This window comes from Capricornis sumatraensis, chromosome 18 (genome assembly GCF_032405125.1).
Source record: "Capricornis sumatraensis isolate serow.1 chromosome 18, serow.2, whole genome shotgun sequence".
In the NCBI taxonomy this organism is placed as follows: Eukaryota; Metazoa; Chordata; class Mammalia; order Artiodactyla; family Bovidae; genus Capricornis; species Capricornis sumatraensis.
In genome coordinates, this window is record NC_091086.1 from 69,227,944 (window position 1) to 69,252,845 (window position 24,902).

At 48.6% G+C, this 24,902-nt stretch overlaps 1 protein-coding gene across 2 annotated transcripts; it reads left to right on the top strand.

The window, feature by feature from the left end:
* CMBL (carboxymethylenebutenolidase homolog) lies at positions 1-24,442 on the top strand. 2 transcript variants are annotated; one of them, XM_068990623.1, is made up of 6 exons: positions 1-143; positions 12,459-12,692; positions 15,952-16,059; positions 19,651-19,793; positions 22,752-22,843; positions 23,704-24,442. In XM_068990623.1, the coding sequence occupies exons 2-6, from the start codon at positions 12,478-12,480 to the stop codon at positions 23,881-23,883; spliced, it is 738 nt and encodes a 245-aa protein (XP_068846724.1). In that variant the 5' UTR covers positions 1-143; positions 12,459-12,477; the 3' UTR covers positions 23,884-24,442. The 2 variants fall into 2 exon arrangements, with proteins under 2 accessions (XP_068846724.1, XP_068846725.1); XM_068990624.1 differs by lacking the exon at positions 1-143 and adding an exon at positions 3,914-4,046.
* The last annotated feature ends 460 nt before the right edge of the window (positions 24,443-24,902 follow it).

Below are 24,902 nucleotides of genomic sequence, written 5' to 3' on the forward strand. Positions count from 1 at the left end.
TTCCGTCTCGGCCGAAGGCGCCTCCCCTTTCGGCTGGTCCCCGACCGGCTCCCCTGGGTCCCGCAGGACTGCGGCGCTGCCCTCTCCTGTCCAGTCCCCTCCTTCTCGCGGGGTGGACAGCGGTCTTCAGGCGGCTGGAGGAGGTAAGTGTGCTTTGCTGGCCCGAGGACTGCGCTGCAGGTCGGCGCTGTTCTGACTTGCGTGCGTGCGCGCGCAGGAGGCAAAGGAGGTCTTTGGCATACGTGCACAGGGAATGAACCTATCCAGTTCACTCCCGACACCTGCTTTCAGCAAAGCAGGACATTGTCCCTTGCAGGACCGCCACCCCGCCATCCTGCTTTGGAGTGTTTTCCTGTACTACACTTTCACTATACATTTTGAAAAGAAAGTTGAACTCATACTCTGCATAAATTTGCAATCTTTTTTTTTTTTTTCCCATGAAACACCATGTCACAATCCTTTCCTGCATGCTACTCTTCGTGACTGAGTTCCTACGGTTGAACATTTTGGTTGTAAAGTTCTTCCTATTAATGTAAAAGTGTGCGGGGAGTGGGGGTGGGGGTGCGGGGGGTGGGGGGTGGGAATGAGCATACCCGGGTCCAGTCGGTTCTCCACACTTTGAAGCATTTATTAACACGTGATGGAGAAGGGAGTGACAACCCACTCCAGTATTCTTGCCTCGGAAATCCCATGGACAGAGAGGAGCCTGGCGGGCTACAGTCTATGGGGCTGCAGAGAGTTGGACACGAAGCGACTTAGTGCGCTGTTAAGAGAGACTGGGGCTGGTCTAGGAGCGTGGCATCCTGGGTGCTGGCTGGGTCCTGCCAGCAGAGACTGTACAGTTCCCGCTGGGCCACGTGTGTCGGGAAGGCCCAGGCCTTGCTGACACTGGGCCCTGTGATTTAGGGCCACTTGGTGATGGGAATGCCACCTGTTGTTTTCAAAACCCATTTAAAGTAAGGTGGTCAGAAGTGAGCCTTGTGGGTATCAGTGGGAATGCCATCTGGGCCTCGCCACAGTCCAAGAAAAGGCCAAAGGCAGGTGTCTGGTTGCCAAGTTCACAGGCCAATCTATCCTCATCCCATCTTGTTTTCTAATTAATGTTCTCATGACTGTGTGCTCTCTGGAAAACACAGCCCAGACTGTGTGCGTGTCAGTCGCAAGGTGGTATCCGTGTAGCCCACTGGTCTCCTCTGTCCAAGGGATTCTCCAGGCAAGAATACGGGAGTGGGTTGCCATTCCCTTCTCCAGGGATCTTCCAGACCCAGGGATCGAACTCGGGTCTTCTGCATTCCTGGCTGATTCTTTACTGTTTGAGCCACCAGGGAAAGCCATGATTACTGAAAAACAAAAATAACTGGAGGAGTTGACGTTCACAGAACCATCTCTAAGGGTTGAGACTGAAGATCGATTGCCCTGCAAATTCCAATGTTGACCCTTAAAGGAAGCCCCCCAGCCTTTCCCGGCAGCCACCTTCGCGGTCCTGTAACATTCCTCAGTGTTGCTTTCAATGTCTTTGCAGGGATCTCCATCTCTAAATCTCTGAGGCTGCTGGCACTTTATTCCTTGACTTCTTTGCTAGTTGCATTTCCCTCGATGCCCATTTGCTTCACTCATTGAGATCTGCTTCTCTGTCTCTGTTAGAGAATCTTCATTGCTTGGGAAGTGTGTCTCCTGAGTTATTTAAATCCTTGGGAGGATGAAAGCAGAGACCAGCTTTACCACCCATTTCTCTCGCCTTCTGCCCTCCAGTGAGAAAAGGAGAGTGTTCAGTTACACAGTTAAAGGGTACTTTTCTGCGAAAGGCAAAATCATGACTCTAATACAAACATGAGCATGTGCTAAAGATTCTGATTTATTCATTAAAGAGGGAACTAGGCAGGTGTTATCATTGGTTCAAAAGAAGAAGTCAAGAGGCACACGTTCGTATGGAGTAAAAGGATGCCTCCGGAAGGTGCATCTTAGGGGAAGAGGGAGGACACAGCAGCCCCTTGGACTCTGCAGATGGAACACGCCCCAGGGATCTCCGTGGGTCTGCTGCTGCTGCTGCTGTCGAGTCAGTCATGTCTGACTCTGTGCGACCCCATAGACGGCAGCCCACCAGGCTCCTCCGTCCCTGGGATTCTCCAGGGAAGAACACTGGAGTGGGTTGCCATTTCCTCCTCCAATGCATGAAAGTGAAAGGTGAAAGTGCAGTTGCTCAGTCGTGTCTGACTCTTTGCCACCCCGTGGACTGCAGCCCACCAGGCTCCTCCGCCCATGGGCTTCTCCTCCGTCCATGGGACTCAGTCCATGGCAAGAGTACTGGAGTGGGTTGCCATTGCCTTCTCCCTCTGTGAGTCTAGACTTGTAATTTGGTGGAGACATTTGCTGTGTGAAGGAGGACTGGAGGGTGTTAAAGAAAAAATTAATCATTCGTGATGCTTGTTGAAACACGGTAAGGTAGAGTTATTCAGGACCATTGTGATAGCTGTAGGGACCAGTCCAGCAGGATTTTGCAGTAGGAGAGAGGCAAGGGGCTTTAACTCCAAGTGTCAGGAAAAGTGGGAATTTCTAGCCAGAGAGCAGAGTAGGGGTCAGTGGCTGAAAATAAGGGGATTCCGGCTTAAGCTGACGTAACAGGATTCTTGCAGAAAATGAGCCAGGGTGAGCAGACATCTCCTGGGGGGCGGTGGAGGAGGAGGAACCGAGTCAGATATGGAGAGTGGGGGCTGAACCGACTTAGCCCGGAGTCTTAATAACACTGCACGAAGCCCAAAGTCAGAGCCTGGCTGAGAAGAGAGTTCAGAGGGTCCTGACTGGAGTCAGATCAAGGAGAGCATCTTTGTCGAGGGATGAGAAAACCGGTCTGTAGAAGGTGGCTCTTGCAGTCATTCACAGTTGTGTGGGATCTTGCATGGATGTGGTGGGCGGATCGCGGGCTTCACTGCAGCATTCTGGGTGGCCTTGCCAAAAAAATTGTGCTCCTCGAGGTCTCCCCTGCTGGGGTCTGTCCTGGCCACCCCTGGTGTCATACAGAGGACTCTGACTTCTGGAGGCGTCCGTGGTGAAGACCACAGGTCTGATCTCGGCGTGGCTGGCACATGTGGCTTAGCCCACCTGCCACGATCCAGAAAAGCCCTTCTCGGTACATTTTATGAGGCCCCCGCCATAGGTGTCAGCCCACAGTCTGATCCCCTTACAGGAGGAAACCTTATCACTCACCATGACCTTGTCATGTCATTGAAGGAACTCTGTTTCAGTGGGAAAGTACCCGTTGACTATAGCACATCCTCTGAGCTGTGTGGTTCCAGGCCTGTTCACTGTATTTGACCTCTTCTGCAGCTCTGTGAACGCTGGGGGTTGCTGATAGTTTTGTAAATTTTGTCCTGACTGGTGATAAACTAATTGGCTTCCTCCCCTATGATGGAAAAATCTGTTTGGTCTCCACATACAGTTCATCTCAAGATCACTCTCCTGGGTAGACATCTGTGCCCTTTCCTTTTCCCCTTAGGCCCAGTTACAACATCTGCTTTATTTCCTCTTATTACACGAATAATACACAAGCCTTAACATGAAGTCATTTTGATAACTCTTCAGGAGTCATAATAGTTTTCCTTTGTTTCCTGAAAGTTATGTTGTAACAAGTGTGTACTTGGCGGGTAGGGTGAGGGAAGGGCCCAAATCCTAAAGTGTCTGTGCAGAAAATTTATGTCTAGTACAGTCAGTCGAGCGTCAAGGGCACGTTTCCCAAGGCTCTTGCCCACAGAGAAACTGTCTGCCCTGCCCGCCGTGGCCTTGGGCTGGGGCACACAGGCTGGGCTGGGCTGCTGTGCCACGTGAAGGCTCTGGCAGGAGTCCAGCCTTCGTGTGTGGCATGGCCAAGCCTGCCCTGGCCACCAGCCCTTTCTGCGGGAGAGAGACCTTTCGGGATCAGCCCAGAGAGTGGCTCTCTTGGCTGTAAACATTCCCTTCAGAAAGTGGATAGCAGTGGAAAGTCAAGGAAAAAGATTCTGATTCGAGGTTGCTGCTTTTCTGCTGTCTTGCCTCCTCATTGGACCGTCCAGGTAAGAAATTAGCTGGAGGAATTGCTTTTCAAGAAATAGTGTGCAGTGGCACATGAAATTCACTGCTATTGATTGCTCTGACTTCTGTTACTAATCATTGTTCTATAATGTTATTTACGGAAGCAAAGCCGTGAAAGATGCAGTCAGATTTTTCTACGATCCAGTGGCCCACTCTGTTTGTATTTTTTCTGGTTTCCAGAGCTCTGCTTAGCAGGCAGTTTTGTTGTTGTTGTTTTTAGCCCGACTCTTTGCAGCCCTGTGGACTGTAACTCGCCAGCTCTGTCCGTGGGATTTCCCAGGCAAGAATACTGGCGTGGGCTGTTGTTCCTTTCTCCAGGGGATCTTCTCGACCCAGGGATCAAACCCGAGTCTCCTGCATTGGCAGGTAGATTCTTTCCTACTGAGCCACCAGGGAGGTCGTCAAATGACTAACTCTTAATTTCTCTTTCCTTAAAATGTATTTATTGCTAGTTATGAACATTTAGAATCTGGTAGAAAGTACAGGATAGCATGTAACAGCCACCTATAGTTATATGACACAGATTTAAGATATGAATATTTTGTCCTGTGTACTTGAAACCAAAACTTTAAAAAAACAACAACAATTTTATTTATTTATTTGATTTTGGCTGTCCTGGGTCTTCGTTGCTGCACAGGATTTTCTCTAGGTGCCGTGAGTGCGGGCTACTCTCTAGTTGCACTGGGAGGGCTTCTCACTGTGATGGCTCCTTGTTGTGGAGCGCAGGCTCGAGAGTGCTCAGGTTTCAGTAGTTGCAGTCCGTGGGCTCAGAAGTTGCAGTCCGTGGGCTCAGAAGTTGCAGTCCGTGGGCTCAGAAGTTGCAGTCCCTGGGCTCAGAAGTTGCAGTCCGTGGGCTCAGAGGTTGCAGTCCGTGGGCTCAGAAGTTGCAGTCCGTGGGCTCAGAGGTTGCAGTCCGTGGGCTCAGAGGTTGCAGTCCGTGGGCTCTCCAGCACAGGCTTAGTTGTTCTGGTGCATGTGCTTTGTTGCTCTGCTGCATGTGGGATCTTCCTGGATCAAGGATTGAACCTGTGTCTCCTGCATTTTCAGGCAGATTGGTCACCCCTGAGCCACCAGGGAACCCCAAATCAAAGCTTTTTAAGGAAATAAGATGTAGCAAATACAGTTAAAACCAACAGTCTCCGTCTCTTACCTCCTGCCAATAACCACTGTGTAATGCGTGGTGTGTTTTATTCCCATGTGTTACACTTTTCCTACAGTGTATTTGTTAATGGAGTATTATTATTTGGAGGTCTTAGTGTTTATTTAGCATCAAAAAGCCATTGTCTTTTTATAAAACATGAGATTTTGAGATTGAACATTTTGGCACATATGTATGGAGTTTGTTCACTGAACTTGCAGTGTTGTTTATAAGAATGGATTAGCTTCCTGCAGCTGCTGTAACAAATCACCACAAACTGGGTGATTTAAGACAACAGAAGCTTACTTTCTCATTGTCCGGAGGCCAGAAATCTGAAATGAAGACGTTGGCAGGGCCATGCTCTTCCTGACACCTGTAAAGGAGAGTTTTTCCTTGTCTCTCTCCTGGCTTCTGGTGGTGGCTGCGGTCTTTGGCATCCTTGGCGTGTAGATGCCTCACTCCAGCCTCTGCCTGTGTTGTCCCGTGACTGTATCTGTACCCAAATTCATTTCTCTTCTAGGTACACCAGTCATTAATTATATTAACACCCACCCTCCTCCAGGATGTTGTTGTTTGGTCTCTCAGTCGTGTCTGACATTTTATGACCCCATGGACTGCAGCATGCCAGGCTTCCCCGTCCTTCACTATCTCCTGGAGTTGGCTCAAACTCATGTCCGTCGAGTCGGTGATGCCATCCAACCGTCTCATCTCCTGTCGTCTGTTTCTCTTCCTGCCGTCAATCTTTCCCAGCATCAGGGTCTTTTCCAATGAGTTGACTCTTCCCATCAGATGGCCAAAGTATTGGAGCTTCAGCTTCAGTATCAGTCCTTCCAATGCATATTCAGGGTTGATTTCCTTTAGAATTGACTTCCTTGCTGTCCAAGGGACTCTCAGGAGTCTTCTCCAGCGCCACAATTCTAAAGCATCACTTCTCTGGTGCTCAGCCTTCTTTATGGTCCAGCTCTCATCTCCGTACATGACTACTGGAAACACCATAGCTTTGACTATATGGACCTTTGTTGGCGAAGTAATGTCTCTGCTTTTTAATACGCTAAGTTGGTCATAGCTTTTGTTCCAAGGAGCAAGCGTCTTTTAATTTCATGGTTGCAGTCGCCATCTGCAGTGATTTTGGAGCCCAAGAAAATAAAGTCTGTCACTGTTTCCATTTTTCCTCATCTATTTGCCATGAAGTGATGGGACCAGATGCCATGATCTTGATTTTTTGAATGTTGAGTTTTAAGTCAGCTTTTCCACTCTCCTCTTTCACCTTCATCAAGAGGTTCTTTAGTTCCCCTTCTTAACCTGGTTACCTCCGCAAAGACCTTATTTCCAAATAAGGCCACTTTCATAGGTTCTGTGCGTTCAGACTTGAACAGTATCTTTGGAGGGGAACATGATTTAACCCATGACAGTGAGTAAATGACAGTGTATCCCATTCTCCTCCTGATGGTCCTTAGGTTGCTTGCATAGGTTGCTTGAAGTTGTTGCTACATCTTGATGGCAAGAACAGTCTTCCACATTCTCTGCGGGTGTGCGTGGTGAGCACATACACACATATGCATGAATTTCTCCAAGGAATACACCAAGTGGGGGATTTCTGGGCTGCAGGGTGCGTTCACTGTTGCCTTTGCTGACCTGCTTCCCAGAGTGTGTAGCAGTTTTTACTCCCTTCCTCCTCCCTACATGGGCATCATCTCTTGGTGCTGAAAGACTTATTGCTGATCTGCAAGAGGTAAAATGGTATGTTGTGTTGTTCTTAGTATAATTTCCTTAAATACCATTGAGGTTAAGTATATTTTCATATATGTTTACGGACCATTCAGGTATATCCTGTTGTGAATTGCCTATTCATATCTTTGGAGCATATTCTACTGGAGTTGTCTTTTTCTTGTTAATTTCTAACAATTCCTCATGTATTTTATCTGGATCCAACAGCCTCTACTTTGAAAAGAGTAACTTCATTTAGTCTGTATCTTGTTTTCCTCACTTTTTTTTTTTTTTGGAATCTTTTATCTTAGTGTTTAAAATTTTAATGAGAGTTTGAAAGCTTTTTGTTGTGGAACATCTGAAGGGTGTGTGAAAGGCCAGAGACTAGTACAAAAGACACTCCTGAACCCCTCACTTCCAGCACAGTCAGAACTTGGACACTCTCTGCCACCTTCATGGCCTACTGGGAGAGCCCCAGACTCCTGGTCATTTATTAGTATGTGTGTTAGCCTGTTGCTATAAAAGATAGGACTCATTAAAACCAAAACTATTGCTGATATAATACTATTCCTCTTTCCCTTCCCTCACCGCCGCCCCCCCCCCATTAAAATGATTCTCAATATCACCAAATACCCAGTCCGTCGATTTTCTCCAATCTTTTTCAAGTGTGTATTTACTTATTTGGCTGTGCCGGGTCTTAGCTGCAGCATGCAAACTCTTAGTTGCAGCATGCGGGATCCAGTTTCCTGATCAAGGGATTGAACCCAGGCCTCCTGCATTGCGACTTCGGAGTCTTAGCCACTGGACCACCAAGGAAGTCCCTTCAGTTTTCTCATAAGTGTTTTTTAGACTTGGTTACATCGGCACCTTCTTGCACTTAGAACAGCAGACAGCACTTCAGCACTTCCCATGAAACCACCAGCAAAAAACAGAATTACAAAAGACGTGGCTCTAAATAGACCACGAGAAGGACACTTGTTCACAGCATGCGAGCTGAAACAGGAAGTGAGAGCACAGCCTTGTTCAGCCTTGGCTGGGCATGCGCGTCTCGGTGGCTCAGATTTTTCGCACCTCTACACAGACCTGCAGATGACGCAAAAGCCCTGCAAATATTGATTTTGGCCTTCCGAGTAAATGTACCAAGTAGGCAAGTTCATGAATATAGAATCTGCAGGTCATGAGGTTCGACTGTGTGTGCTGATCACTCTCAAATGCATATCTTCAGCTTGGCCCCCGGCCCTGAGCTCGTGTGTTGTCATCCAACTGTCCCACTCAGGGCGTCTCAGAGCCATTTCAAACTCTCACGCCCCAGACTGAAGTCCTGGTCTCAAACCTGCTCTGTCTCACCCTCCCCTTCTTGTTGAGACCTTCTGTCCTTTCCCAGTTGCTCAAGCAAAAGACCTAGTCACCCCTGACTCTTTTCTGTCAAGTACCCTACCCATGCCATCTGTCAACAAAACCAATTGGCTGCGCTTGAAAAATCTACTCAGCCCCTGACTTTTCTCCCTCTTTTCTCCATTGCCCCTCTTGCAGAAATAATTTGGCTTTTCCTCCATATGAGATGGGAGCTATTGGAGGATCCTGGGAAGTGGCATATCCCCCACTGTCCTCCCTGATCTTTCTGTTCCAGTTACACTCTTCCTTGTTGTTCTTCACAAACTGAAAGAAAGGGGACGTCCTGGGTGGCTCAGTGGTAAAGAATCCACCGGCCGATGCAGGAGACAGGTTCGATCCGCGATTTGGAGACATCCCACGTACCATGGAGCAACTAAGCCCGTGTGGCACAACTGTTGGGTCTGTGCTATAGAGCCCAGAAGCCACAACTGCCGAGCCCACGTGCGATGATTCCTGAAGCCCACATGTCCTGGAGCCTGTGGTCCACAAGAGAAGCCGTGCAGTGAGAAGTCTGCACACTGCAAGTAAAGGAAAGCCCGTGCGGCAATGGAGACCCAGAATGGGCAAACACACACACACACACACACACACACACACATACACACGGAAAGCAAGCCAAACTTGTGTACCGATCACCTAGGTTCAGTAAGTGTTTGCAGTTTGCCATAACTGCTTTACGTGTCTATATGTGTGTCTTACATGTCTGTTTGATGAATGATTTGAGGGTAAACTTAAGATGTTGATACTTCATGCCCACTTGAACATACATCTTCTAAAACTAAAAATGTTCTCCTGCATAACTATCAGTTCAGTTCAGTCCAGTTCAGTTGCTCAGTCGTGTCCGACTCTTTGCGACCCCATGAATCGCAGCACACCAGGCCTCCCTGTCCATCACCAACTCCCGGAGTTCACTCAGATTCACGTCCATCGAGTCAGTGATGCCATCCAGTCATCTCATCCTCTGTCGTCCCCTTCTCCTCCTGCCCCCAATCCCTCCCAGCATCAGAGTCTTTTCCAATGAGTCAACTCTTCGCATGAGGTGGCCAAAGTACTGGAGTTTCAGCTTTAGCATCATTTCTTCCAAAGAAATCCCAGGGCTGATCTCCTTCAGAATGGACTGGTTGGATCTCCTTGCAGTCCAAGGGACTCTCAAGAGTCTTCTCCAACACCACGGTTTAAAAGCATAAATTCTTCGGTGCTCAGCCTTCTTCACAGTCCAACTCTCACATCCATACATGACTACAGGAAAAACCATAGCCTTGACTAGACGGACCTTAGTCGGCAAAGTAATGTCTCTGCTTTTGAATATACTATCTAGGTTGGTCATAACTTTTCTTCCAAGGAGTAAGCATCTTTTAATTTCATGGCTGCAGTTACCATCTGCAGTGATTTTGGAGCCCAAAAACATAAAGTCTGACACTGTTTCCACTGTTCCCCCATCTATTTCTCATGAAGTGATGGGACTGGATGCCATGATCTTCGTTTTCTGAATGTTGAGCTTTAGGCCAACTTTTTCACTCTCCACTTTCACTCTCATCCAGAGGCTTTTTAGTTCCTCTTCACTTTCTGCCATAAGGGTGGTGTCATCTGCATATCTGAGGTTATTGATATTTCTCCTGGCAATCTTGGTTCCAGCTTGTGTTTCTTCCAGTCCAGCGTTTCTCATGATGTATTCTGCATGTAAGTTAAATAAGCAGGGTGACAATATATAGCCTTGATATACTCCTACTATCACACCGTAGAAATTTAATATTAATTCATAATATCAACTATCATCCATATCCATTTCCTCGATTATTCCCCAAATGTCTCTTATAGCTGTTCTTTTAAAAATCATTTTATTTATTTCATTTATTTATATTTTTATTTTTTTACTTATTTATTTATTTTTTCTTTATTTTATTTATTTTTGCTGGGTCTTCGTTGCTGCTCAGGCTTTTCTCTAGCTGTGGAGAGTGGCGGCTACTCTTTGTGATGATGTGCAGGCTTCTCATTGCAGTGGCTTCCCTTGCATGGAGCACAAGCCTAGGCGACGCGGGCTTCAGGAGTTGAGGTGCAGGGGCTCAGTAGCTGGGGCTCCCCGGCTCTGGAGCGCAGGCTCTGTTGTGACGCACGGGCTTAGTTGCACCGAGCCATGTGGGGTCATCCTGGATCGGGGATTGAACCCACGTCTTCTGCATGGGCAGGTGGATTCTTTACCAGAGTTACCAGGGAAACGCTATAACTGTTCATAATTTGGAACCAGGATGTAGTCAAGATTCACACAGTGCGTTTGGTTTTCTTTCTCTTTAATCTCTTAATCTCCTGCTGCCTCATCCTTTATTTTTTCTTTTCCATTGGTTTCTGGAGTTAGGAATCTTTCCCTCTCTTGTATTCTGTGTATTTGTCAGTTTTTTTTCTGTTTCCAAATTTAATAGCATGAAGTTGTTCGTACTTACTATCTATGAGTTTTAAAAGGAAACATATGTAATCTTTTCATTCCTTGTGCGATTATGTTGTTGCTATGTGTCTTTATCATTCTGTCCTTTTTACTGATCCGGTTTCCTGGAGATATACCTATTTTATAACTCTTCAAAAAAACTCAGATTTTAATCATTTTCTGTTTTCTTCATTGTTTATTTTCATCTCATTATTTTCTTCTTTGGGGTTTATTCTGTTTTTCCCCTCACTTTTTTTTTTTTTTTAAGCTGAGCTTTAAAGGATCTTAGTTCCCTGACCATGGATTGAACCCAGGGCCCCTACAGTGGAAGCTTGGAGTCCTAACCACTGGACTACCAGGGAAGTCCCTTCTCTCACTTCATGAATTGGATTCTTAGCTTATTTCTGTTCTTTCCTTTTGTCAATTACATACACTTGAAGAGCATCAGAGAATGCCATCCTCAAATATGGCACTTGGGCATATTGATTATTTTGAGCTGAAGGCAACTGAGAAACAGCAGATGAAAAAAGAGTTGTTTTTCACTCCCACTTTCTACTTTTCTGCCTAAAATTAGGCCATAACTACCCCCTCCCCCGCTCCCCCGCAATGAGAGGAGCAACTGTTATCACCAGAGATGAAGAGCTGCCACTGAGACGAGTCTGCATGAACAAACTGGGCTCAAAGATCCTTCTCTTTTTATCAATTCCCCATGTCTTTCCTGGTCACATCTCCACAATTTATCACCCTTTGTTAAAATGGTATATAAGCCACGTGTCTGCTTCTTGGGCTTTCACTTCTTTTCTGCAAAGCCCCTGTGTACTCATTAAAAATATTAATAACATGTATGCTCTCTCTCCTGTTAATCTGCCATTTTTTAAAAAGGAACTTTCACTGAAGTATGATATATTCACTCCTTTTAAGTGAACAGTTTGATTGATGCTGAAGTTATCGAACTAGGTAGCCACCACCAAAACCAAGGTACAGAGCATGTCCATCATCCCAGTAAGCGCCCTGTCCTTTTGCAGCCAGTCTTCTTCCACTCCCAGCCTCTGGCAATAGTGGTTTAATTTCTTTCTCTCTTATTTTACCTTCCCTGGAATGTCACAGGGGCTTCCCTAGTGGCTCAGCGGTAAGGAATCTGTCTGCCAATGCTGGAGGTGCGGGTTCAGTCTCTGGATCAGGAAGATCCTTTGGAGTAGGGGCTGGGTACCTGCCCCAGTATTCTTGCCTGGGAAATCTTTCCTATGGACAGAGGAGCCTGGTGTGCTGCAGTTCATGGGGTTGGGTTGCAGAGTCATACATAACTGAGCATGCCTGCACATACTCTTGTACTTCTCATGATTGTAATGGGAGTGGATTCTGATCAGCCTTCATCTTATTACTCAGAACTAGAAGTGATCATTGACTTCTTGCCTGAATACACTTCCCCAGTGGCTCAGTGGTAAAGAATCCTCCTACCAGTGCAGGAGATGTGGGTTCGATCCCTGGGTCAGTAAGGTCCCCTGGAGAAGGAAATGGCAACCCACTCCAGAATTCTTGCGTGGAGAATGCCACGAACAGAGGAGCCTGGCAGGCTGTAGTCCATGGGGTGGCAAAGAGTCAGATACAACTGAGCAACTAAACAACATCATAGTTAAAATTAATTTTCCCTGTGCTCTTGATTTAAGTTTACTTATTGTTTGTAAGCTTTGGCTTTGCACCACTCAGAGTATAATGCCTGTTTTCTCTCTGTAGCCCGAGCTGAGTATCTCCAATGGCTAACGAAGCTCATCCTTGTCCGTGTGACATTGGCCACAGAATAGAGTATGGAGGGCTGGGGCATGAAGTTCAAGTGGAGCACATCAAGGCTTATCTCACCAAATCCCCCGTGGACGCTGGCAAAGCTGTGGTTGTCATTCAGGATATATTTGGCTGGCAGTTGCCCAACACCAGATATATGGCTGACATGATTGCAGGAAATGGATACACGTACGTATGAAATTCTGTGTGTGTGTGTTTTTTTTTTTTTGGCTTAAATTTTTGTAAATTTCTGTATTTTGTTTCCTTCAAAGGAAACAAAACCAAAAAACTCTGACTGTGTTGTGACGTACATTATCTATTTTCTTATCTCACTGAAAAGAAAAAAGGAAGTGAAGTCACTCAGTCATGTCCGACTCTTTCTGACCCCATGGACTGTAGCCTACCAGGCTCCTCCAATCCATGGAATTTTCCAGGCAAGAGTACTGAAGTGGGTTGCCATTTCCTTCTCCAAGGGGATCTTTCCAATCCAGGGATCAAACCCGGGTCTCCTGCTTTACTGTCTGAGCCACCAGGGAAACCCTTGAAATGGAGAATGTCATATGATAGCCAATATCCAATGGAAGCCAACTGCTCCCAACTCAATCTCTTGCCTTCAGATCCTTTGGTTGGCTGGCCGTGTAGACCTGCCGAGTGCTGAGAGAGTTATTTCCCCATGTGGGGCCCCACACAGACACTAGTGCAGGACAGCTGGGACAGAAGTCGGCAACTCTGAAATGGACCCATTACTTGGCTCCCGAAGCATCTCCACCTGGAGTCAGCTTTCACACACAGGACGCCCATGATTATCCTGGTCTAAACACAAACTATCATGTCAGAGTGAGACCTCCCTCACCTCCTGAAGGTCATCTCTTGGTCACGTTGCGTGGGCATGACTACCTTTGGTGAATGCTGTCATCTGTTTGCTCCTCACCACCCTGGTGTTGGTAGTAGCTTCAGTAAAGCTTCCCTGATAGCTCAATTGGCAAAGAATCTGCCTGCAGTGTAGGAGACCCTGGTTCAGTTCCTGGGTTGGGAAGATCCGCTGGAGAAGGGATAGGCTCCCCACTAGAGTATTCTTGGGCTTTCCTGGTGGCTCAGCCGGTAAAGAATCCGCCTGCAATGTGGGAGACCTGGGTTCGATCCCTGGGTTGGGAAGATCCCCTGGAGAAGGGAAAGGCTACCCACACCATATTCTGGCCTGGAGAATTCCATGGACTTTATAGTCCATGGGGTTGCAAAGAGTCGGACACGACTGAGCGACTTTCACTTTCTTTTCAATAAAGCTTGGAGGAGAGAGGGAGGGACCCTTCCTCTGTCCAGCTTCGCTAAGCGGAACGCCCAGCAAGCCCCGAGTGTGGTGCGCTCGATTCCCTTTTCTCAAAAAGAGGAGCTGCAAAGCAAAGGGAGCTCCTGTCTTGTTCTCCTACAAGGAGAACCCATTTAAAAGGTGCACGCCCACTGACGTGTGATGTGGATTTCCTGTTGACCGGAGAGAGGGTCTTCATTTGACTTTTCCCGTTTTCGTGCCCTCAGGTTTCTTTTTGAAGATGTGTGCTTAGTCACTCGGTCGTGTCTGACTCTTTGCAACCCCATGAGCTGTAACCTTCCGTGCTCCTCTGTCCAGGCAAGAGCACTGGAGTGGGTTGCAATGCCTTCCTCCAGGAGATCTTCCCAACCCAGGGATGGAACCCAGATCTCCCGCATTGCAGGTGGATTCCTTACCAGCTGAGCCACCAGGGAAGCCTCTTGAAGATGAGGCAGCTTAACTCTCCAGGGGCTACCCCATTATAAAAACAACAGCCAATCCTGGTTGCCTTCTGGCTCGGCCAGACTGTGGGCTAGGGTGGGTCCTGGGCGATTCTCCTTCATCCTCCCAACAACTCTGCTGAGGTGGGGCTGTCGCAGTTCTCATTTTGCTGGTCAGGAAACGGGCATGAAGGCAGAGGTCTCAGGGGCCCTAGGTCACCTGCTGTGACCAGGAGGCTGGATAGGATGGAGGCTACTATTGTTTCAGTTCCGTTCAGTGCAGTCGCTCAGTCGTGTCTGACTCTGCGACCCCATGGACAGCAGCATGCCAGCCTCCCTGTCCAGCACCAACTCCTGGAGCATGCTCAAACTCATGTCCATCGAGTCGGTGATGCCATCCAATCATCTCATCCTCTGTCGTCCCCTTCTCCTCCTGCCCTCAGTCTTTCCCAGCATCAAGGTCTTTTCCACTGAGTCAGTTATTCGCATCAGGTGACCAAAGCATTGGAGTTTCAGCTTCAGCATCAGTCCTTCCAATGAGTATTCAGGACTGATTTCCTTTAGGATGGACTGGTTCAGGTGGGTGCATTAGCTGGAGACGGAACATAAAAATTGGGTAAAGATGCCTGTGACTTACAAAGTCCCTTCATACTTGTCTATTTTCCCTTCAGAATAGTCTTCTGAGGTTGGGTGGTGCTTGGCGCCATCTCTGTCAGATCAAGAAAAAGAGGCTGAAAGTGATTAAGTGACTTGTTAAGGTTCCGGGGGGTGTCCCTGGTGGCTCAGTGGTAAAGAGTCCACCTGCCAATGTAGGAGATGAGGGTTCGATCCCTGGGTTGGGAAGATCCCCTGGAGGAGGAAATGGCAACCCACTCCAGTATTCTTGCCTGGGGAGTCCCATGGACAGAGGAGCCTGGCAGGCTACAGTCCATGGGGTCACCAAAAGGCAAAAAGTTGGACATGACTTCGTGACAACAGAAGGTTTCAGGGCAGAACAGGGCAGTCCTGGGACCTGAACTTAGATTCTCCTGACCCGATTTCAGTGTTCTTCCTCCCACCACCACCCCCCGCCCCCGCAAGAGGAGGAGCTGTGTTTCTCTGTCCATGGCTGTGACCTTTACTTTAGGGACTGGGTCTCTGGCTGGAGCCATGTTGCCCAGTCCCTGGGCTGATGCTCGTGGAAGGGGCTGACGTGGACCCCACAAGCCATCTTGTCTGCTCCTCAGCCCTTTTAGAGCCTGCCCAAGACCAGACCCTCCAGGCAGGAGATTGTGCCCCGTTGGCCTCTTGGGCAGAGGCTGAGAAATTGCTTGGTCATGGTGACTGGACCGCTCAGAGGTGTGCCCGCTAGCCCAAGGCTAACTCAAAAGGCCTGCTGAGAGGTGCGGCTCCCCAGGGGTAGGTGCCACCCAGAACCTTTGTCCCAGGTGTCACACCTCGTGGGCATTGTGCTGAGGCAGGTGTTTCGGAGGGGTTGGGCTCTGAACAGGCTGCTGGTGGCCGTGCACCTTGGGTTGTGAAAAGATGCTCTGGCCTGGGGCCAGCTGGCCCGTTGGCCGTGATCACAGTCCACCCGGTGGCCACTGCTTTTTCTTTTCCCGTGGTCCAGAACCTCCAGCACGGTAGGTTTCGTAAGGAAGGTAAACAGAGCCCGAACCCCAGCAGCTCTGACACTAAGACGGGTGGCTCTCCTATTTTACAGAACCATTGTTCCAGACTTCTTTGTCGGGCAGGAACCGTGGCATCCCTCGGGGGACTGGTCCACCTTCCCGGAGTGGTTGAAGACCAGAAATGCCAGAAAGATTGATAAGTAAGTTAACGAGTGTGTCACCAGCCGGCATGGAGGTCTTGGTGGAGCCCCCAGGGACCCAGGAAGCAAGAGGCTGGAGGGAGGGGTGGGTCTGGCTTCTCCATCACATAGGACCTTAGAGGCTACTGCTCACCGAGTCCTTCCTGAGGCAGGAAGACAAGGTCTATGCAGTGGAGGGGTAGAACCGCACAGGCACCCTGCCACCAGCAAGCTAACTTGCTTTGCCTTTTGGGAAATTCTTCATAGCACGGATGCTGAGGGAGCTTTCTTGAAGTCCCTGGGGTCCCCTCTCCCTTGGGCCCTCGGGGGCTATAGATCAACAGGCCTTCCTCTTCCTCGGGCTGCAGAACCGCTCGAAACAACAGGCAGAGAAGAGAGACTCGAGAAAACCTCAGGCCAGTTTCTGCTCAGCGGATTGGAAACTAAGCCTTGAGTGCTGTTCTCCCCCAGCGAGCCTCCCCACCTCCCTGGGGAAACTGCGGGTCTTTAGACCAGACCTGCCAGACCAGGGCTGCTGTCTTGCCAGGGTCCAGGGAGCAGTGGGAAGAAAAGGGGGGGGGGCAGGAAATCTCCCAGATTGCAGCCTTTCATTGAATTGGCTCCAGCCAGTCCAGAAGCAAGGACCAGAGTGCTCAGCTGCCACTCGGATCCCTTCTCTGTCTGGAGGGTGAAGGATGGAGACGGGGGAAGAGGCGGGATGTTCTCCAGGGCCAAGCTCCTCCTGAGTTAGAGACCTGAGTCCTGGGCAAACGGCTCCACCAACCCCTAGGCCTCGTCTCCCATCATTGGACTTTGTCCTGCCACGCATGTGAGCCTCGTGTTTGATAAGTTGCCCCCAAGCCCAGGCTGGGGCAATTGCAATAACAAGGCTCCCTACCGGTGGCCACCTGGTCCCCGGACTCTGCGCTCCTCTAGAGCTGACCCTGGGCTGTGGGCCCCTCCGTCCCCCGACCTGGGGGACCCCACGCTGACCCCTGCCCCCAGCCCCCAGGGGCCCGAGAATGGAGCTGGCATCAGACAGAGGTGTGGAGATGGGCATCCCAGGGATACCTTCTGAGCTGTGGATCAGCCTTTGCTCAGAGTCAGAAGATACCTCCCCAGCCTATCCGCCGTCCGCTGCAGCTCCTTGGCCCCCCTCCCCACGCTCACTGGGGTTCTGGACACCCTCTCTCTGGGTGCCTGTGCGGAGCAGCCGCGACGCTCTATGGCTCAGGCCAGGGTCTCCCTCGGGTCCCTGCACAGTCCGTCAGGCTGGGGAGATGCTGGAGGCTGCCCTGGGAGCTCCCCTCTTGCCAGGGCGTATCAGCAAGAGTAACAGCCTCAGGGTCTCACTGCGGGGGAGACCAGGGCCAGCGGCTCCCTTTGGAATTGCCTCTGGGGTGTGAAGCACCTTGTCTTGCGTCCCATCCCGGGAGATCTCACTGCAGGGCTATGGAGCCCCGGCTCCTTGCCCCAAGCTGGGGGACCCTCAGAGGTCACCCCAGCTCCAAGCTCCCCGAGGAGCCAGGTGAGGCTTTTGTAGAGACTTTGCCACTCCCCACTTTCTGTCCCCATCCTGCTTTCTCCCTTCCCCAGGGTGGACCCCGAGATCACTGGGGACCCAAGCTCCCACACATTTATCCATTTCCAGGCCTCCCTCCCGGGAGTTCAAGCTGCAAGCCGAAGGAAAACAAAATAAGCAAAGAGTTAAGAGTAAATTAGAAGTCGAAACACAAGAAAACCCAAGAGCCTGGGATGTGACTATGAAATTCAGCTTTGCGTGTGGGGGTGGGCTGGAGAGACTAGTTAGGACATTTTGAGGAAGAGCCCACGGGGCTGCCTCCCGTTCGTGAGTTCAGATCTGGGTGGTCCTTTCTGGCAGGCATCAGAGCAGCCCAGAGGGAGCCCTCCACAGGGGATAAGGAGAACTGCACCTTTTCAATCAAAATGAGACATAAAATGCAAGCACTAATTTGGAAAGTAGACCGGAGTCCTCGTGCCTGGTTAAGTCTTTTGTTTGAAAGAAAAGCCATCTTGAACTTACTGCTTAAGCAGTCGTGGGATTTGTTGGCTGACAGAACTGAAAAGAGATAGTTTCTGGCTCTGAGCAGAGGTTGATCCGTAGCTCAGAAGGTATCCGCATGATTCGACCTCCACACCCTTGTCTGATACTGGCTCCATTCTCGGGCAGCGTTTGCCTCGGGATGACAAGATGGCTGCAGCAGCTCCAGCCTCCTTTTGACTCTTTTCCTAGCAACCCAGCAAAATTCCCATTTTGTCCTGATGGTTATGATTGGGTCACAAGTCCATCCTTGAACCATTTATTGTGGCCAGAGATCACTTATACTCTGACTGGCCAGGCCTGAGTCACATATTACCGTCCTGGAACCAAGGCCCGCAAGGTATATGGACCAAGCATGGGGAGGAGAGATTCGTCTAAAGCTAAATCCTGGTGTTCCTGGGAAAGTGGGGAATATTTGCAGCAACAAAAGCAAAGATAGGGTCACTCGAGTCGGTTAAAGAATTTTTACAGAAATGCCCTCTTCCTTCTTGTCCCCTCCAATTAAGGCACTTATTCTTAAGATCAGAGCATTTGAGAAAAACCAAAATGACACAAACAGTGGCTTATTCCATTTCATTTTGCAGAATTACTCAGTTACTGCCCTTCTAACATTGTGAAAACTACTTGCACCCAGAATGGTATGATACAAACGTTTAAATATGTTCCAAGATATCTTATGATTAAAGGAGAAAAAAAGTGCAAGAGAATTGTTTTCTCTCTCCCGTTCTCTCTTTTTTATCCTTAATTGCAAACAGACAGCATTTCTTTCTTATCAGAACAAGCAGAACTTTCTGGGCAGGGCTTGCAGCCCTACCTCCATTTTGGCATCTTGCGTCTAAAAAAAAAAGTTGTATGAGTTCCAAATGACCAGTTTGCAAAAGAGCCATTTGCGAGAGGAGGGCCGCTGTCCCAGGTCCCCTCGGGCTTGCCTTGTCCTTGTGGCTTTCCCAACACCGCTGGGCTCCTGGGCACCAGAGGAAAGAGGCAAGGCAGAGTTAAAGTGTTGGGCAGGGAGCACAAAGGTGCCCAGTCAGACAGGGCTGGGGAGCTGTCTCCTGGTTGCGGCTGGGCCCTCCTGGGGAGGAGAGAGAGGAGCTGGAGGTGCTTTCTGGGGCAGGACTTGGATCAGGCCCTCGAGCTGAGCTGCAGTCGTTGGCTTTGATTCCAAGGCTGTGGGAGACTGTTGCTCAAACTCGTCCTGTTTGTGCCGCCCTGTTGGGTGGTTGGAAGAGGCTGGGCTTGGCAGGGAGACTTCCCGGGGGATAGGGCACTGGTTACTCATCAGCTGGGCAGGAGGGCAGGGCTCTGAAGGTAGGAATCTCAGAGCTTCCCAGAACAGCTGCTGACAAAGCCCTGTAACCATTGACACTTGCTGCCCGGCTTGCTTTCAAGGGGCCACACGATTTTTTTTTTTTTTTTTTTGTGGGGAGGGGTGGGGGGTCGTGCTGTGACCGGGGATTGAACCCGGGCCCTGGCAGTGGAGGTGCTGAGTCGTAACCACTGAACCACCCGGTTATTCCCCTTGAATGACTTTCCTTTCTGTTTCTTAGAGAGTTCGATGCAGTCTTGAAGTATCTGAAGCAACAGTGTCAGGCCAAGAGAATCGGCGTCGTGGGATTCTGCTGGGGTGGAATTGCTGTTCATCATCTGATGTTGAAATACCCAGAGCTCAGGGCAGGGGTGTCCGTCTATGGTAAATCTGCCTTGTGTGTTTTTACACAGTGAAAGCCGGAGCGGGTGTTGAGGGACAATGGCCGCAAGCTGCTTCCCCAGCTGAGGGTCTCAGATGTAACACAAAACCCAGTTGTGTAGAGATGTTGTGCTGATCTTCAGGAAACGGTTTTAAGAATCTGAAGCTAGAGGCGGATGTGTGTTCTAGCTGACCAGAGGAAACGAGGGCCCAGCAGCGTGCCTTTGGGAAAACCCCCTAACCCACGGGCTCAGTTTTTCACCTAGGATGGAGGGGAGAATGTTTCTTTCCACGATAAGGTTAATATCAAACAATGTTGTTAGCCACAGCTTTGAAAAGATTTTTTTTCTAAGATATGAATTCTCAACTACTCATACATGTGTGCCCTCCTGCACACACACACACATACACACACACACACACACACACACACACACACACACAGGTTTCCCAGGTGGCACTAGTGGTAAAGAATCCGCCTGCCAGTGCAGGAGATGGAGGAGATGCAGTTTGACCCCTGGCTCGGGAAGATCCCCTGGAGGAGGGAATGGCAGCTTGCTCCATTATTCCTGCCTGGAGAGTCCCCATGGACAGAGGAGTCTGGCGGACTCTTTAGTCCATGGTGTTGCAAACAGCTGGACACGGCTGAGCAGCTGAACACACGCACATGAAGAAAGGGAAAACCCACTCTAAAATGTAAATAGCAACATAAACATTTCATCCAGATAGACCAAAGGTATCACAGCAGTGACATAAGAACGTTATCTGTGTCAGTCAGTTCAGTCTCTCAGTCCTGACTCTTTGTGACCCCATGAACCGCAGCATGCCAGGCCTCCCTGTCCATCACCACCTCCCGGAGTCCAACCAAACCCATGTCCATTGAGTCGGTGATGCCATCCAACCATCTCATCCTCTGTCCTCCCCTTCTCCTCCTGCCGTCAATCTTTCCCAGCATCAGGGTCTTTTCACATGAGCCAGCTGTTTGCATCAGGTGGCCAAAGTATTGGAGTTTCAGCTTCAACATCTATATACAGAGACATTAAGTTAGGATGTGAAACGTTTGATTTTGGCTTTTTTTCGTAGTCGTATATTCCATAGTTATGCTAGAGATTCTTATTTAGCTTAATGGTTCCTTACTGTGGTATTTTCACTTACTTTTAGCATTTAAAGAGCCCTTTACCTGTTAATTTACACAAAGGTGTTAGTAAGTAGCTAGTTGCTGCTGTGCGCAATGGGGCTGGCCACCCAGGCGCTCCGGCGTGGACTGCTCGCCGACGCCCCCTCGTGGTCGCTGCTGCGAAGTGCCGACTGCGGAGCCGAGCTGGTCTTAGAGCCCTGGGGTCTCAAACGGCGGTCCAGCCACCCAACCAGGGCTTAACAGGACAGTGCAGAAAGCATGGCCCTCTTTCCCATGGCTCTTCTAGAGAAGAACTGCAGCTGAAGGGAGGCTCTCCGGGTTACCTAACTTTGCTACAGAAAATGGGGAAATTTTATCTCCTCTCTCCTAACCAGGATTCCCCATGACTACCCTTGAGTCAGGCTCCTCTGTGAGTCCTCTGTTTGCCTAGGTCCCGACCTTGGGCTCTGTCCTTGGCAAGAGTCCTCCACCCTCGATATGTGATCGAACTCCTCATGTCTCACCCTTGATGTCTTGTCACCCTGGCCTGCCTCCAGCAAGGAGAAAGTGTTAGTTGCTCAGTCTTGTCTGACTCTTTGTGACCCCAAGGACTCTCCGTGGACTGTACCTCTGTCCATGGGATTCTCCAGGCCAGAATACTGGAGTGGGTAGCCTTTCCCTTCTCCAGGGGATCTTCCCGACCCCGGGATCGGACCCGGGTCTCCGGCACTGCAGGCAGATTCTTTACCGTCTATGCCACCAGAGAAGCCCTGTCTCCAGCGAAGGCTTTGTCAAATGCTATCTGGCCAGCATCCCCTTTCCACTTGGTCCCTTTGTGACTTTCCATCCACCAGTCCTCACTCTGCTTTATTGTCAGTAAATCCCTCTTGTCCTTACAGTGTGGTTGAGTCTGGTCTCCCTCCCCCGCTGCAAATTCTTATTGAATAAAACATGCATATCTCGTTTAATAGGTGCCAAAATAATCTTTTCTTAAAGCTCCTCTTGAGCTTCCCTGATAGCTCAGCTGATAAAGAATCCACCTGCAATGTGTGAGGCCCTGGTTTGATCCCTGGGTCAGGAAGAGCCCCTGAAGAAGAGAAAGGCTACCTACTCCAGTATTCTGGCCTGGAGAATTCCATGGACTTCATAGTTCATGGGGTTGCAAAGTCAGACATGACTGAGTGACTTTCACTTAGAACTTCTCTTATTTCAAAATATCAATGGATGGCAAAACTTTTAGAGATTTTCCTATAGGACTGAGCACACCCACAGTTGTCTGAATCCATGAGGATTTTGACTAAATGATCTCTAAATTTCTAAAGGCACCTTTAGAAGGATAAAAGCTAATTATTATAAGTGACCCGCTAGGACCCTGCACTGTCCCCGGGGACTTCATACGCTTGGTCTTATTTGAGCACAAATACCCTGTCGAACACTGAAGTCAGAACCTCGGGGCTTGAGTAGACTGTGAGAAACTTCCAGAACAGCCCTGGTCAGATGGTCCAGGTTAGAAAGTTATCAGTTCTTGGTAAATGAAGGCACACCCCCGGGAGGGAGCATTTTTCAGGCTGCTCCGCCGCATCTTTACCAGCCAGGCAGCCGGCAAGGTCTACAGTCATCATTTAATGGCCCGATTCCTGGTGAGTGAGGTGGAGAGAAGGGAGAGCTGACTCAGCAGCCTTCTCTTTGAGCCCAGTTGTATGGGCCAGGCCACTTCTGTGGAACTGCTAAAAAAGAAGAGAGAGAAAACCCCCAAAGCACGACTTCCTTTGGAAAATCAAGCTCGCATCATTTTCTGTGGCTCGTGTACGGGATTCACACCCCCGTGTCTGCCCCTTCTCCAGGCATCATCAAAGACGCTGAAGACGTGTACGGCCTGAAGAATCCCACGCTGTTCATCTTTGCTGAAAACGATGCTGTGATTCCTCTCGAGCAGGTAAGCTGGCATCTTGTTTAAGAGGATGACTTGACATTTCGGGGAAGATATCCCAAAGGATTTGTGTGTTGCTCCAGATAGTTTTCAACACTGAAATTTTAAAAGTGGTTTTCTTTTGGGGGGGATTGTAGAGAGAGAGAGAGCTGGCATGGAGGCTCCTGGTAAGCAGGCCCTGCCTCCCTGTGCCCTGTGTGTAACCCTCCAATTACCATAAGTTCTCTGTCCTTGAAGGCATGGTTTTGTTAAATCCAGTATGTTGATAAGGTGAAGGCAGAAGGGAACTGTGGTTCAAAGCAGTTGTTTGGAAATTACTGTAGTTATTCATAACCCTTGTTGTTGTTCAGTCACCAAGTCGTGTCTGACTCTTTGGGACCCCATGGACTGCAGCATGCCAGGCCTCCCTGTCCATCACCATCTCCTGGACTTTGCCCAAGTTATATCTATTGAATTGGTGATGCCATCCAAATACAATACATCATATTACAACCAATGCATTATATTAATGTTGAATATACATTTCAAACAACTTGTATTTGAATCTACTGAAGTACAGATTGAATCCACTGAATATTGTGTGGTCAAATAGATTGAAGTATATTTTGAGTAATATGTGAATATATTAATATAACTTCAAAATAATGGATGTATCATTTTTATCAACATACTGCTCTGAATTCTCTCCTTTGCGAGAGGTTAGGATGGTGTCAGTTATAAAATTAAAAGTGAAAGCTTCATTCTAGCTCTGGTGCTTAAAGCACAGGCATTAAAGCTCTGTGATGAGCATTCGGGGAAGGAGTGGAGACTGGAACATACTGCTGGAGGGGTAATATCCTATCTTCATGACATCTTTTTCCCACCAGGTCTCTTTGCTGACTCAGAAGCTGAAAGAGCACTGCAAAGTGGAATATCAAATTAAAACGTTTTCCGGGCAGACGCATGGCTTTGTGCATCGCAAGAGAGAAGACTGTTCGCCTGAAGACAAGCCGTACATTGACGAGGCGAGGAGGAACTTACTTGAGTGGCTGAACAAGTATGTGTAGCCACGGGCAAGGGCAAACTTTCTACAAGTAGCTCTCATTCGGAAATATGCTTTGACATGTTTAGATCATTTTACTTTCACTTTACAGAAAATAAATCAAGGAATCCTGAAATTCATCGTGTCATTTGAAACACAAATTCAGAAGGAAAAGTTAATGTATGAAATACTTTCATCTTTAACATATGCCCAAAATAAGATTTTTAACAACAGGTCAATACCTGAAGAATTTGGGCGATAGAGTAATATCCTATTAGCAAAAAATCCTAGAGGTCCCCAAGGAACACGTGACGACTCAGGTATGGCCTTCGTGGCTTGAATTGAGCACATTCTCTAGAACAACTAAATTAGTGAAAGCATGAAAAGCATGAAATGTAAACTCAGGTAGCGCAAAAGCCCACCGTCATTGTACTTTTATCTCTGTCTTTACAGGAATGAATTTGTCATGATCATATACATATTGAGATTAAAGTAGGGTTCCATTGAACTAATTATATAAAGCTTATAAACTTGATTTTTTGGGTTTTTGAATCTGTGGCTTTTTCTAAAATCTAATAAACAGTGGATGAGAGTTGCCATCTGGCTGTCTCATGGTTTTTCAAACACGCCGTTTTTGGGCCCCCGGGGTTGGAGCTGCATCAAAAACTGCTCCTGTATTCAGCCAGGAGGCTGGCGGTGTCAGAGGTGAAGCTTCAGTGTTTACATTGAAATTCATTAAAATGAAATCAAAGCTAAGGGATTTCCCTGGTGGTCCAGAGGTTAAGAATTCACCTCTTCACACAGAGGGGTGTGGGTTCAATCCCTGGTTGGGGAGCTGAGATTCCCACATGCCTTGTGGCCCCCAAACCAGAACAAAACAGAAGCAATATGGTAACACATTTAATAAAGGGCTTTAAAAAATGATTCTCATTAAAAAAAATCATAAGCCAAGCCCTGGCTCCTCAAGAGCCGCCTCCCGAGTCAAGCCTCGTTAGCCGCGGGTGGCACAGCTTCTGAGTTTCTGCATCTGTGGCTTTTCCCGCA